Below are 14,281 nucleotides of genomic sequence, written 5' to 3'. Positions count from 1 at the left end.
TATATATATATATATATATATATATATATATATATATATATATATATATATATATATATATAATTATATATATATATATATATATATATGTATTAATATATATATATATATTTTTTAATTATATTAATTATCTATTATTTTTAATGTTATTTAAGTATTTTTAAGTTAGTTACATTTATTATTTCATTAATTTAAAATTACTTTTAACTATTTAAAAAAGTCGATATTTTGACTATCTATATTTTTTACATCGATATTTTTGATTCGATATTTTTGTACTTACCTGTTTGGAGATAGGAAGTCGATATTTTGTCATTCTATACTTTTTTACTCGATATTTTACTCGATATTTTTGTATATCAATATTTTTGACATCGATATTGTGTCAGTGATCCGCTCCTCATATAGACCTATAGTGCTACTTAACTTAGAGACAAACATTTACTCTAAGATTCAAGCCAATAGACTGGAAAAGCTATTACCCGTCCTGATCCCCCCTGACAAATCAGTGTTCATTAAGGGATGCTAAACCCATGACAATTCATGCCGGGTTATCCACCTCATAGAAAAGAAACATAGGAAAATAATCCTGTTAGTCTTTTGGCACTAGAAGGCGAGAAGGCCTTTGACTGCTTAGACTGGTCTTTTTGAATGCATACACTACACTTGTTTGGCTTCAGGGACCACTTTCTGAGGATGGTACAGCTAATTACCAAAGAACCAGATGTCAGGTGCCAGTCAATCGTACGATCTCTGATCCCTTTGACTTGACTAGAGGGACTAGGCAGGGCTGTCCTCTATCCCCTCTGCTTTTTGCCCTCTGTATAGAAACCCTGGCGGTGAGAATACAAGCTAATCGTGACATCGGTGTAATCCGATTTGGGCTAGAGGAACTCAAAATATCTTTATTCATGGACGATGTCTTCTTCCCCATAACCTCTCCACGAACCTCTCTACTGACCTTACAATTAGAGCTTCATAAACAAGTGGCAGGCTTTAAGTGCAATCTTTCAAAATCTTTTTTTCATCAACCAGACTGGACTGGGTGAGATAATGAAGTCCTCACCATTCAAACAGGCCAAAAAGGAGATAATTTACCTAGATATTAAGATTAAGCCAGACCATAGCGAATTTTCTTCTACTACGACACCTTAAGCTAGATCTAAAAAAGTGGATAGTGGTCTACGTTTCCTGGATGAGCCATATAAATGGGATTAAAATTACAGTACTTACCCGTGTCTTGTACCTGTTTCGGGTCTTCCCATCGAAGGAGGTAGGGGATTTTTTATCGAATTGCTTACACTGATCACAAGGTTCATATGGCAGGGGCACAGAGCAAGACTCTCTTACAATCTATTAACGAATATAGCATTTTACAACGCATGCTTTTACTTCGCGTTCTACTACATCACAGTCGTTACAACGACCATGTTGTTAGAACGCGATACCTTTACATCGCAAGTCATTAGAACATGTTTAGAGATATCACTAGGTATAATCGCTCTATGACCAAAGCATTGTAATATTTTAAACAATTGGTACCTCTATCCCTAAAACTCTATACAATAGTCCCTGTACCCACCGATAGATGCTGGAGAGGCTGTGTGTTGTTTGGAAGTTTTTGGCACATCTGATGGGTTTGCCCCTCCATTCGACCTTTTCTGAAGGTGATTTGCTTGCGGATTAGGGGGATCTTGGGCTATCCGACATCTGAGAGCCCGGAACACGTGCTGCTAGGCCTACGAGACCCTGCTCTGAAACGACAAACAATGGGTGATTGCTCTATTATGTGCCTCTGTCTGGGAGCCACCAAGACAGCCCTGGCCCAGCCTTGAAGAAGCTAAAGCCCCCTACACTTTCTCAATGGTATACTAGGCTGTGGCAGGCCATAGCAGTCAACGTATGACAGATATTGTAGCCGATACATGGAAGAACTTTGTCTATATATGGGGACCCTTAGTAGGACATCTCTGTGAGGGATTTCCACGGTACTCCTGTCAGCCCAGACTGAAAGCCCTCTACCTTTTCCAGACTTAGTCAGAGTAGACCTTGTTCGCCTGCTCCTCAATGTAATCCAGAAGTGTCCTCTGTGAATGTAACCCAATCCAATGGTAGCTGTTAACTCTGAACATACAGGTTCTGTTGTAATTGTTTTATCAACTTGGATCATTTCTTATGATCATGCCTTTTATGTTTTTTCCTATCAAGGGTACTGGTCATCATGTGACTGGAAAGGTGCATAATTGTAATGTGTTCAGTTGCCTTTATATTCATGCCAATCTGTGCCAGATTTTCTATATTGAGAATGATGGAACTTTCTTTAGCCTGCAAATTTAATTGACCTAACATATAGATTGACGTCCTAAGAGGTACTGTTACTTTTGAAAAATTGAAATACATTTTTTTCCCAAAAGAGCATGAGTGCTATGAGCTTGTAAATATCTGCTAATATGTTTCAGCAAAGATTTTTAGGTAGGTTTGGCAGGGACATTAGCATTATCACTGTATCTAATATAGTTTTCTCCTTACAGCCCTTCCTGTACCTCTGCCTCTGCCAAAAGTGGTAAAGTTGCTTCTGAAAATCATAAAATGTCTGGTGACCTATGAATGGGGGACAACCAATAACTTTGCAAATAAAATGAGTAAGTAAAATATGAGTCATTTCAAATTTTAATTTTTTTGTAATTTGTCTTTAACATTGCGTTATCGTTCTTAGCATTGGTAGGCACACCTCCACATTCCCCACAGAAATGTGTCTTTCCTATCCCTCCAAGAATAAAACAAAAGTTCAACAGAACTTTACTAATTCAGGTCTTTTACCTTTCACCGGTTGTGGGTTGCCAAAGTATTTGCTAAAAACTGTGGGCCGTACGCAAGGTGATGCAAAGGCAATGCAAGCCCTTAAGTGAGATTTACTGTGCAATGCCGAGCTAGGTAGCATAAGTCTTTCCTGGAAAGATGTTCCATGGATGGAGCTTGGGTGTTTCGCCACATCCGTATATGGTTTTTGGTGCATTCCCAAATATACTAAGACAAGTAAACCTACGAATGTGTCAAAATGGTACACCTTCCCATGGGGAAATGAGGGGAAATGAGGAAAATATTTCTCCTCGTTTTTACCTCTTTCTAAGTGTGCTGCATTGCGCAGCACACATTGAAAGAGGAAAAAGCATCAGGGGATTGTTTTGTGTCCATTCTTGCACAAAAGCAATCCTACATGTAACACACTCAGTTACTGGCCCTACGCTCCACTCAGTGCGCCAGTGCAGATAGAGAGCAGAAATTAGCCATTACTTAGTGGATATAGCTCATTCCTGTTATCTCTATTTGAAACAATGCAGCACAGAACAGAAAGTTGTCTTGGTGTGTTGTGCTACATCAGCTGTTAGTAAATCTTCCCCTTTATGCTTTGCACACTTAAGATGCCATTTATTATGAGGTCTAACTGTATTTCAGAACTACTGCAAATTGAAAACTTCTATAAGCAAGCAGTAATGCGATAACTATACATTTGCAAGTAATACATCTGAATGTCCTAAATGTCTTTAGGAGCATCCAGTGGTCCATAAGATTACTGCCTGCCCCTAAAAAAAGTTTCGAGTAAGTTTTCATTATTTTATTAAGGCATCCTCTATTTTATCAGTTCTGGTAGGCACCACCTGCCACCATTGTCTCAAATTAAGCACTGCTCTTGCTCAATGAAACACTTTTAGGATGGTGGTAAACAATGTGTGCACATGGCAGCAACACCTTGTAAAGCAGTGCTCCAAACCTGTGGCCAAAGCCCTAGTCGCAATGTCTATATTTATTGCCACCCTCCCTGAGTCAACATTTTAAATTCATCATCCAACCGGTTGTCCTACTCCATCCTCTTTGAGAATACAGTCTCATAATCTCATCCCTTGTAGTCGTAAATAGTTGTTACCCTGGAGCAGCAGTTGCTGCCATTTTTCCCTTATTACCAAGGCCCAAATGTACGAAGCCTTTGCATTGTCATTGAATCAAACAAGGCGGCCTAGGGAAACACAAGCATTTCCCTCAGATTTACTAAGTAACACAAAGCAGCTTGTGTGTCTCTGTGTGGCTTGTCAAATCTGCAGTAACACAAGATAGCATACGTCATTGCCTTGTGTTTCTGTGCCCTGAGAAGGTGTTTTTCTTCAGTGGGGCGAATGTGTTCCTATGCATCCACCCATGGTTTTTGGCACATTCCCGGATTTATTAACACTCGTAAACCTGGGAATAAATCAAAATGCTACACTTTCCAGCTGAGGTGTAACGAGGAGAATATTTCTCATAATTTTTCCCTCTTTCGACACATGCATAGAAAGAGTAACATGCCTCAGAAGATTGTGTTTGTGCAGAAAGCCGTCCCTTCCAGCACAAAAACAATTCTGCCAACAATTAATGAAGTCACCCTTGTACATGATGCCAGAGGACCTGCATTAGCACTAGGCTGCACTCAGTGAGCCAGCACAGTGATAGAAGAAGAATGTGTCATATCTTAGTAGATATGGGACACTCGTGCTCTCGCCCTGTCACGCAGCCAGCAAGTTGTCTTCCTGCATTTTGTTGTGTGACTTGCTGGTAAACCTGCTCCCCGATGTGTTCCAACCATGCAATGTCAGCACTTTTGGGTGGAAGCTACTTTGCATACTCCTAGATTTTGTGATAATTTTACTTTAAACTTTTATTGTTCTTTCAAACTGAAATAAAGTTGCTCTTCACTGACTGGATATTCCTAGGGACAGCAGCTTTATGTCATCATAAAAGAGACGTCAATTATTTGCTAGCCCATAAGGCTGTATTATGTGCAATGCCTAATCTGTTATATGCCACTAATTATGCAAAACCAATTGCATGCTATCACGACTGAGGGTTCAGCTGTGTGCCAGCATGCCTTATAAACCAGTTCCAAACTACTTTGCTTGAGGTGACCTTGGTTAATTGTAATAGCAATGGTGTCCCTTCCGACATATGGTGTCAGTGCTTATGAGGTGCTAGCTTCACATTGCTGTATCTCAGTTGGTAGTTGGATCCCATGATAGAAGTCGCATGCCATTTTCCTACAGTATCTACTGCTATTATTATCAGGCTTAGCCTCCTACACATTGGGCCTGAGTTAGATCTTGGTGGGCTGGTTACTCCATCACAATGGTGGTAGATGTCCCATCTGCTGAATATAAATCCCATTATATCGTATGGGTTTTATATTTCGATGAATGAAATATCCATTACCTTTGTGACGGAGGTACCCATCCACCGAGATCTAAACCAGGCCTTTAGTTTGTGACTGGCAGCACCTAGTTCTTCCAAAGTGAATACAGCATGTTCTTCCTACTGGCTTAGCATTCCTGAAGTAGTACTTCTACAGTTAGGTAGGATTGCCTTAATTCACCTTATTCCTTAAAAAAAAAATGTCTTTATTATATACTAAGTTTTAGAGCCTTGCTGAAATCAGCACCAGTGGAATTATAATCATTGTTTGCTATATATGTACTTGTCTCCCTTGCCCCATTTATTCAGCACAATTTTCCTAATTTATTTTAAAAAAATCTTTCCACTTGTAAATGATCAAAAGTTTTTAAAATGCTGCACATTTATTGCAAACCCTAAGCCGGACATTTTACAATAGGTAACGGGTCAATTTTAGTTGTTGAAGGTTTTTATTTCAGGCATTGAAGTAGGTGTTAATTTTGCCGATATACTGTTAGTTGTCTCCTGTTGAGAAATAGGTGGAAAGCTTTAACCTCTCCCATGCTGATGACGGAACCGCTTCGTCACGCCCCTCGGGTGGGCTGTGCTGGTGACGGAGAGGTTCCGTTACGGCCCGGTCGCCTCGCCTAGGCGGCGCTGATTTTGCGCCTGCGTGCCGCGTTCTATTGAGTGGGCGGGGCCGTGACGGAACCGCTCTGTCACAAGCACAGCCCACCCGAGGGGCGTGACGGAGCGGTTCCATCACCAGCGTCGGAGCGCCGCGCGGCCCCCCCCGCCCCTTAGCGCTGCGGCGAAATTGCCGCTGCAGCGAAAGGGTTAAGTGACACAAGGAAACAAAAACCTAATGTATTCAAATGTAATTCCATTGCAATGTGTTTTTCTTATCATGAGCATTCATGCTTATATTAGACATACTGTTTATACATATTTCTCAACCCAGTAGTTAATTTAAAACGGAAGTTTAAGAGAATACGAAAAGTCTTTTTCAATGTCATATGCCATCAATCAAAAGATACCCCATATTATGACTTGTTGGAAATAAGGCCATCATTTAGAGAGAATACTGTTCTGTGATGTAGGAATGAGCAAGTGGGTTGATTCGGTTTTGCCCTGGTCAGTAAGTGCAAATATTTTATTTTTTAGGAGTAGGCAGTGGTTCATGGGATGACTGCTTACACATAAAATTGTTTACAAAGGGGGAGGGGTCTCTTTTGAACACCCTTTCGTTTGTAAATGACTTATCACCTTCTTTAAGCAGTGGTAAATGTTTTGGAACAGGAATTTGGTCTAAAAATATTAATACATACCAATCTGATTCTGTATTCGGCAGAAACACTCTAAATGTGCCTCTTCCAAATGCCTATTTGGCAAACCCAAATTGTAGTGTTGCAAAGTGTCTGTGAGTGTGTGTGTGTTTGTGTACAGGGATTTTTGCCCTTGGTCTTTTCTGGGCTGATCGAGCCCAAGCATGCATGCATTAGTAGTGTATACCTTCAGCAGTGGGTATGTAGAGCAAAAAACGTAAAGGATAGAGAGTCAAAGCATCGGGCTGTGATTGTGTGAGGCAGACAGGAGATGGTGAGGGATTGCAGCAGTGAATGTGTGTTGTAGTCTGGGGAGCTCCTTAGTGGACTAAGGAACACAAGCTGGCCTACTTGAATGTCCCTCCAATATGGGGAAGGATAAGTAAAGCCATGATTAACCACATCAGGTTGGAGGAGGAATGGATGGAAATGCTGAATGGAAAATGTGAAACCGTGGGCACTCCTCTATGACCTTCTTGCTAAGTGAGCTAAAGTAGGACAAGTTATTTTTTAACATCATATACAGCAGTGAATCCACAGAGATGCTTCCGTCCCCCACATTAATACAAAGGCTTGGGAACAACTAGACAGACCTCATAAACATATTTTAAATATACTTCAAAAACGTTTCTAAAAACATAATTACAATTAAGTAAAACACAGTCATCAAGTAGCATAACAACAGCCTATCATGATGTGTCCTAAAGTGAGGTACAATATTCTAAAACCATCTTATACTAATCAAATTGCCTACTTAAAATCTAAACAATTACATAAAAAAGTATTTTAAATTATCGAAAGAATTTCGAGATGGAGGGCCTAACATAAAAATGATGCCTCATTACAAGTCTCACAAGACAATTTCTCCCATATCTCAAGAAAAAAATGTAGTTCTCAAAATTTATAGACTTGGATTGAAGAACAGCACATGCATGACATCTTGAATTGCAGCATTTTAAAATTGACAACTGCAAGGACACTTGACTCCACTAACTTTGACCACAAGTTCAACCTCTCTTTCTAAAGATGAAGACCTCAGGCAGTGAAGAGTACCAATATTGGGAACCGGGTAGTGAGCCACAGATTCTGCTTCTCCTCCCCGCTTAGGCAGAGCCCCTCACTCTCGTGCGGAGCAGCATGGAGTCGGGAAGCATTCCGTCCCCCAGGCACTGGCAGTCTTGCAGGTCGGGGATTACCACTGTGCCCACTTGGCAGATGAAGCGTCCTTTCCAATCCCCCCCTCGTTGTGTTGCCTCTCACCTTCGGCCTCCCACCACCGCTTCTTGGGTATCTGCTTGGCTGTTCACGCTCTCTGCTCTGGCTCTGGTTTACCCTCGCACTGGTGGGCATCACTCTCACGGAGCCAAGGATGTGCGGCAAGGTCTGCAGTTGTAGTTCTCCTCACTTACTGCAGCCGCAGCGATCAGGAGTCGTCTTGGAGGCAGCAACGAGGGATAACCCCGCACTGCGCCCATATTGTGGGAAATAGCTTCCCCAAACTCACCGCCCTGGTATCCCAATAAAATTAGCCAACAGGGAGTTGTAGTTGTTGTGGTTGTTGTTGGCCACAGTTTTATTATGATTATACACAGACTGGTTATCCAGTCATCGTTAGCATGAAGCCTGGTCACATTGTGTCATTTGCGAACTGCCATATCTGGATTAAAAATCATACATGTCCTCATCATACTGTGCAGATCATATTGTGGTACATTCAGTTCGTAAATGGCACGCCAAAACCAGTTCTTTTGTTAGTCCTTGATAGTCTTCTTTGTCGTGTTACTTCTGGGACCACCATGTGGTTGGTCACCCACGCCCTCTGCGTGGAGGGAGGGGTAGCTTCTCCATGGAGTTAGGCCCCAACTCCCTACCTTTTTGTGCCCTGCCTTCCGACTGGGTCTGGGCCCCGAGCGCCGTCTCTGTTTGCTACTCCCCTCCTTGGCCCGGCCACCACACCCTGCCATGCGGCATCCCAAAATGAGTAGCCTACTTCCTACACACACCCCTGTTGGTGTGTCTCCTTAGCTAACCTTTGTACCAATTTCCGCCAACGCTCGTGTTGCTGTCCAGTACTGCGACATTTGCTGGTTCCCTAGGTGTGGGTGGGTGGGTCCAGAAAATGAACGGTGCGCCGCTCCCCCGCTCAACGAAGTTAGGAGCTACATGGTGGAGCGGAGGCTTATATCCCCCTTGCTCTTCCTGCCACTCAGGTGCTGCACCCCCATTTGGAGGTTTGTACCTAGCGGGGCCCCCCCCATTGGCCAGAGTTTTTTTGGCGCCACCGTGGTGCTCCCGCGAGGGGTGGTGTGCCTCGCTTGCTGCTTCAGGACACTTTTTGGCACCCAGAACTGGTTCTCCCACTGGGGCTTGGCCTGGGTTATGGCGCTGGCCTCTGAGCCTTCCCCCCTTTGGGGGGGGGGGGGGCGGCGGCCTCTGCGATAACCCCTGCACTGCACCCATACCGTGGGAAATATCTTCCCCAAACCCACCGCCCTGGTATCCCAATAAAATTAGCCAACAGGGAGTTGTAGTTGTTGTGGTCATTGTTGGCAGCAGTTTTATTAGGATTATACACAGACTGGTTATCCGGTCATCGTTAGCATGAACCCTGGTCACATTGTGTCATTTGGGAACTGCCATATCTGGGTCATAAATCATACATATCATCATAATACTGTGCAGATCATATTGTGGTACATTCAGTTTGTAAATGGCACGCCAAAACCAGTTCTTTTGTTAGTCCTTGGTAGTCCTCTTTGTCGTGTTACTTCTGGGACCACCATTTGGTTGGTCACCCACGCCCTCTGAGTGTAGGGAGGAGTAGCTTCTCCACGGAGTTAGGCCCCCAACTCACTACCTTTTTGTGCCCTGCCGTCCGGCCGAGTCTGGGCCGCGAATGTCGTCTCCTTTTGCTACTCCCCTCCTTGGCCCGGCCACCTCACCCTGCCGTGCAGCATCCCAAAATGAGTGGCCTACTTCCTACACACCGCCCTGTTGGTGTGTCTCCTTAGCCAACCATTGTACCAATTTCCGCCAAGCCGCAGGGAGACTAACGTCTTCCTGCGGATCCCCCCAGCTATTGTGATTTTGCCTTTTTTTTTTATATATCTACAACCTTCAAGAACCATTGTTAGGTTATTCCAAAAAAGACTCTCAACCCTTCTTCTGACAGATGGACTCTGTCCTGGTCATACAGTTCCAGGCGACCGAGGTGGATCAAACCCTGTTTGATGGATTCCATACCATTGGTCTTGCAGAAATTGAGCACTGCTTTGTTCAATTTCCTTCTGCCGTTGTCCACTGCCTTGTTCGACTCGGCGCCCATCCACTGTCTCCTGCTGATCATCTCTGACCATATGATGGTCTTGCCGCCGTACCATGCAGACGCCTTTGTGAGGTCAGCCTGAATGGCCTGCCCCAATGCCTTTCTCCCCATTAGGGACAGGTCATTGCCCCCTACATGAATGATAGGAGTGTCCGGGTGCCATGCTGCATCTGACAGCAGGTTTTCGAGTGTTACCGGCAGCTGGCTCCAACTCATTCCTGGCTGCCCCAACCTGCGGATGCACGTGCCTCTGGGTTTGCTTTCCCTCCCGGGGCCGGCCAGCGCCACCATGTCTGCATCCTGGACACAAAGGAATGGCCCACTACCCACACCAGCCGTGGGCATTTGCTTGCTGGAAAAGAATTGCAAAGTCAGGCGATGGTTGCAGCACTGAAAGCGTCCCAAGTTCTCAAACTTCGCCCCTTTTCTTTGGGGGGGCTCAAGACACCTTGCCGTGCGGCATCCCAAGGTGACACGCTCCACCACTCAACCTGCCATGCGGCGTCCCAAAGGGAGTGGTCCTGACCCTCGGCGGTGTGGTCTAAAGTAGCTGTGGCCATATGTAGGTTTTGTATGCCCGGGACCACATCCTGCCCACCACCTGGATTCTTTCCTCTGGCATGTCGTGCTGCGATGCCGAGGTAGATGCACCGATCCTGAAAGAGTGGGGGGGGTGCAATGGCCTTTTTGAGCAGCCCGGCTGTTGCTAAGGCCTGGCGCATTACAGTTGTCACTTGGAACTTGTTTGGGTTGTCCCCATCTTGATGTTTGCAAAATGGCCCTTCACCCACTGGGCGTACTCCCATGTATCTGAACAAGCAGCACACTGCGCAATACTTGCTCCCTCTGATGCAATGCAGTTTTATCACTGCACCTTTTCCTGCCTGTTCTGTTTTTTGACCTTCCCAGAGTTATCTCCACTGACTCTGCCCTGGGTCTGATGTCTGTGGCTTGTAGGCACTGCCCCCCGGTCCCTGCTTCCTAGGTGTCACCAACTCGCTGATGTGGAAAGCTCCAAAGAATGCAGTGGAAAGTGCTGCTTGGCAAAGTTGGAGCTCACATATGTCCTTTGTACACAACGCCAGCGCCTCCATTAGCTGGCCCAACTTTTTGAAAATCAATAGGACATCTACCATCCACCTTTGGCTGGTTGAGTGCGTTACGGGGTGTGTGAACGCATCCTTGTGATTGGGCACACCGTCAGGTTCGTCGAAAATACGACAGACTCCTTTGGCTGATGCACACATCTGGATTTGATACAATTCTTTGACTCTTAGCATGGGTTGTACATTAGAAGAATATTGTTGTAACGTTTAAGCATACATGTGTGTTTTTTGAGTTAGTTCTACATTCTAAAAGTGTTTACTATTACGTTTTCAGCGCTCCTCGAAAAAGGGCTTTTCTTGCCCGAAATGCATTGGAGCATTTGTTTTATGTGAAGCATAACAGTGTTTAATCTACTTCACCATATGCATCAATATGGTTAAAATGAACTTGCAAAACGCAACCAAATGAACTATAAAAAACTTGAATCAAAATAAAAGCAACTCATTTTGAAATTCAAAGGAGTCTGTCGTATTTTCGACGAACCTGACGGTGTGCCCAATCACAAGGATGCGTTTACACACCGCGTAACGCACTCAACCAGCCATCAATCTACGGCGTATTGGGACGGTTACGCCACTTGTTGGAGCACCCCAAAAATCCCACAAAAACTCACCAAAAAAACTTAAACAACCACATACCAACCTTTGAAGAACCTCCAACGCAGTGCGCCTTGCCCTCTCTTACAGTTTCTACATTACCATCCACCTTTGCCACCCCTGCTCTTTTCCACCCTTTCAGTGCTTGATGTAGAGGGATGCTGTGGGATCTTCCCCTGTGCGAACTTTTGTAAAATGGGTTATGGCTGCCAAATGGGCCTGTGCCCATGACCTTGACTTCTTGCACGTGAATGCCCCTTGTGTGAATTGCTCCACTGCTCTTTGTGTCCCATCCCTGTCAGCCAGTGCACAAATGCCCCCTCTCTTCATTACTGTTGCTGCATATTTCTTGTATGAGGTCACATTTAGTGCACCAGCACTCTAGGCAATATGGGGTTACATTTAATACAGAAGCATTCTTAGGAGATATAGTCTCAGTTAACACATCAAGCTGCTTAACGCTGTGGTCCATACCCTGTGGAATATATACATGTTTGTATGCTAGCCATTTCACATGGTAGGGTTGGCCACTCACTCAGATCAATTTGTTAGGACACAGCTTGCCGGACGGGCTGCATGAGACTTAATCATTGTCGGTGTCGGAAAATAAACAAGGGCCTATTGCTTACATGGTTTCCTTAGGATCTTTGGCTTGGCTTAGAGGCTCAAGTGAAGCATACTAACCGACTGCATTTCTAGGTAGGACTTGGGCGTATTAAGTTGTGCAGCCTTCGCTGCTGGGCCCTCGTGTGGTTCTGCCTAAAAAAAAACCTGGACCTGGTGTTCATTTCCTTTGTCTCTCGAGTGCACATGCTGACAGCACCCCAAATAAAGTATGTATTATTGTCGTGCTACAGAATTAGAAAGAGTTTTCCTAACGCATTCCTAACTGTTTGCCATGTGCGGCGCGCCGGACATGACGTGTCCGGTGCGCCCTGTAAGGGGAGTCTCGAAGTAGAGAGTAGGGATGGGGAAGTGCCCAAATGGAACTAAGGGGGGGGGGCGCCCTCTGAGGTGTCCCCCTGCAGGGGCCGTGGGCAGGATAACACGATGCGGTGGGCCCCCTGAGGTTCTGTTACGTGGTGCCACTGCCAGCCACATCCCATATAAGCCTCAGGGTCAGATTGTGCCCGAGGTAGAATCCAGGCTACAAGCACTCACTGTGCCCAGAATAATCTACTGTGAAGAAATTAACAATATTCACCTCTCCCTTCGCTGCTCCCTTGGATCTGTCTCCCTAGGCTCTGCGCCTCAGGGCTGTGTGGGCACCGGGTGGGAGGGCTCCCAGTAAATGGGGCGGAGAGACATCTTGATCTCCCCATAATGTCGCCTGCCGCTGGTGTGCGAGTGCCTGCCGGCGGAGCGGACGCTCTGACAAAGTTATGTTAATACTGACAGTGTGAGCGTCAGGTCGGTGAACTGATGTGGGGAATTGTCATAATATTGATGGGAAGTTGGTAAGTTAATTTTTAAATCCGTCACTTCCCTTCCCTCCATCTTTCGTTGCTTAATGAAATTCTGCACTGATTGTGGCTCTCTGTTGACAGGCCAAGAATGATCTTCTTGGTGGGAACCTGAAGTGACCTCCCCCATCCCTCACCTCTTGCTTCACACCCCTAATAACACACAGAGCTCTGGCACTAGTGACTGGTCATCAAATGTTATCAGCAAGCCAGGGTGGGGGCTGAGGAGGCTGTTGATGAATCTGCAGCTTCCATACAGAGATGTTGGTCGTTCCTGAAAAGCACAACCCCACATGTGTGGTGTAAGTCAGGATGCCTGCCAAATTAGATCTACCCCAATAGCCAAGGGCATTCACCCTTTCCCTTCAGCTGAAAAAATAGGCTGACCTTTAATATTACCCAATGACAACCATATGTGCTTCGACCCAAATTTTGAGTGAAATAGGCCCATCCATTGTACAGTAAATTTCCAGTGCTTAATTTGTAAACAATAAAATAAAATAATAGATGCCAGGGCCTTCTTCGGGGGGCCACTGCAGCTTTCACCACCGATTGCCCCTGCTAGTGTTGACAATGACGGAATCAACGCAACTAATAACAATCACACTCCTACAAGTGTGATAATTCAGATTATTCCAGGCACTCAACACTACAAGGAATGCTTGGTGGCAGGTATTAGTCATTTTTATTATATATTGAATTAATAAACAAGTGTTGTGTTGCTCATTTCTAATTTAGACAGACAATGACAACATGTGGCAGACTTTCCTAAGTGTCTGTATTGACAATGAACTGCTGGTGCCAAGCATAGGAAACTACAGTTGCTCATTTCTAAATTAGACAGACAATGACACCATATAGGAACCAATTTTAATAAAGTTTAAAAACACTGCAGGGATGCACTGGTCACCTATGCTCGCACTGTGGTGTGCTTCAGAAAGAGCCACTAAATGTGGGAATAATCGTTTGATTGTGAGCCAGAAACCCAGATCTCGAGAGATGGAGATCTCATAATCTACATCCTCTGTGATGTGCCATTTCAATTTCATTTACCCTGGGGTGCTGGAGGGTTAAAGAAGGGGGCGGGCAGCAGGAAACCAGACCTGGCACCCCGGAATATTAGAGCTGATGGGTTAGCCCGAAACCATTGTAATTTCCCTACGCCACATCAGCTCTAACCATTTGAACTTGAGGTCTTGGAAGGGAGAAATTGCCTCGCAGACCATCGGAGCTCATGGATCTTTCGGAACATTGGGGGAAAATTACCAA

The 14,281-nt window shown here is 44.8% G+C and overlaps 1 protein-coding gene across 1 annotated transcript in view; it reads left to right on the top strand.

Annotated features, from left to right (window-relative positions):
* LOC147701910 (cytosolic phospholipase A2 gamma-like) overlaps nt 1-14,281 on the top strand; it is a 749,579-nt gene that overhangs the window by 619,616 nt on the left and 115,682 nt on the right. Inside the window, exon 13 of the mRNA XM_086928722.1 lies at nt 2,532-2,642. Coding sequence (XP_086784848.1) covers nt 2,532-2,642 — 111 coding nt within the window. The remainder of the gene's footprint in view (nt 1-2,531; nt 2,643-14,281) is intronic.

This window comes from Lissotriton vulgaris, chromosome 7 (genome assembly GCF_964263255.1).
Source record: "Lissotriton vulgaris chromosome 7, aLisVul1.2, whole genome shotgun sequence".
NCBI classification, from domain to species: domain Eukaryota; kingdom Metazoa; phylum Chordata; class Amphibia; order Caudata; family Salamandridae; genus Lissotriton; species Lissotriton vulgaris.
Note: the sequence above shows the minus strand (reverse complement) of the source record. Positions and strands in the feature narration are given on the sequence as shown.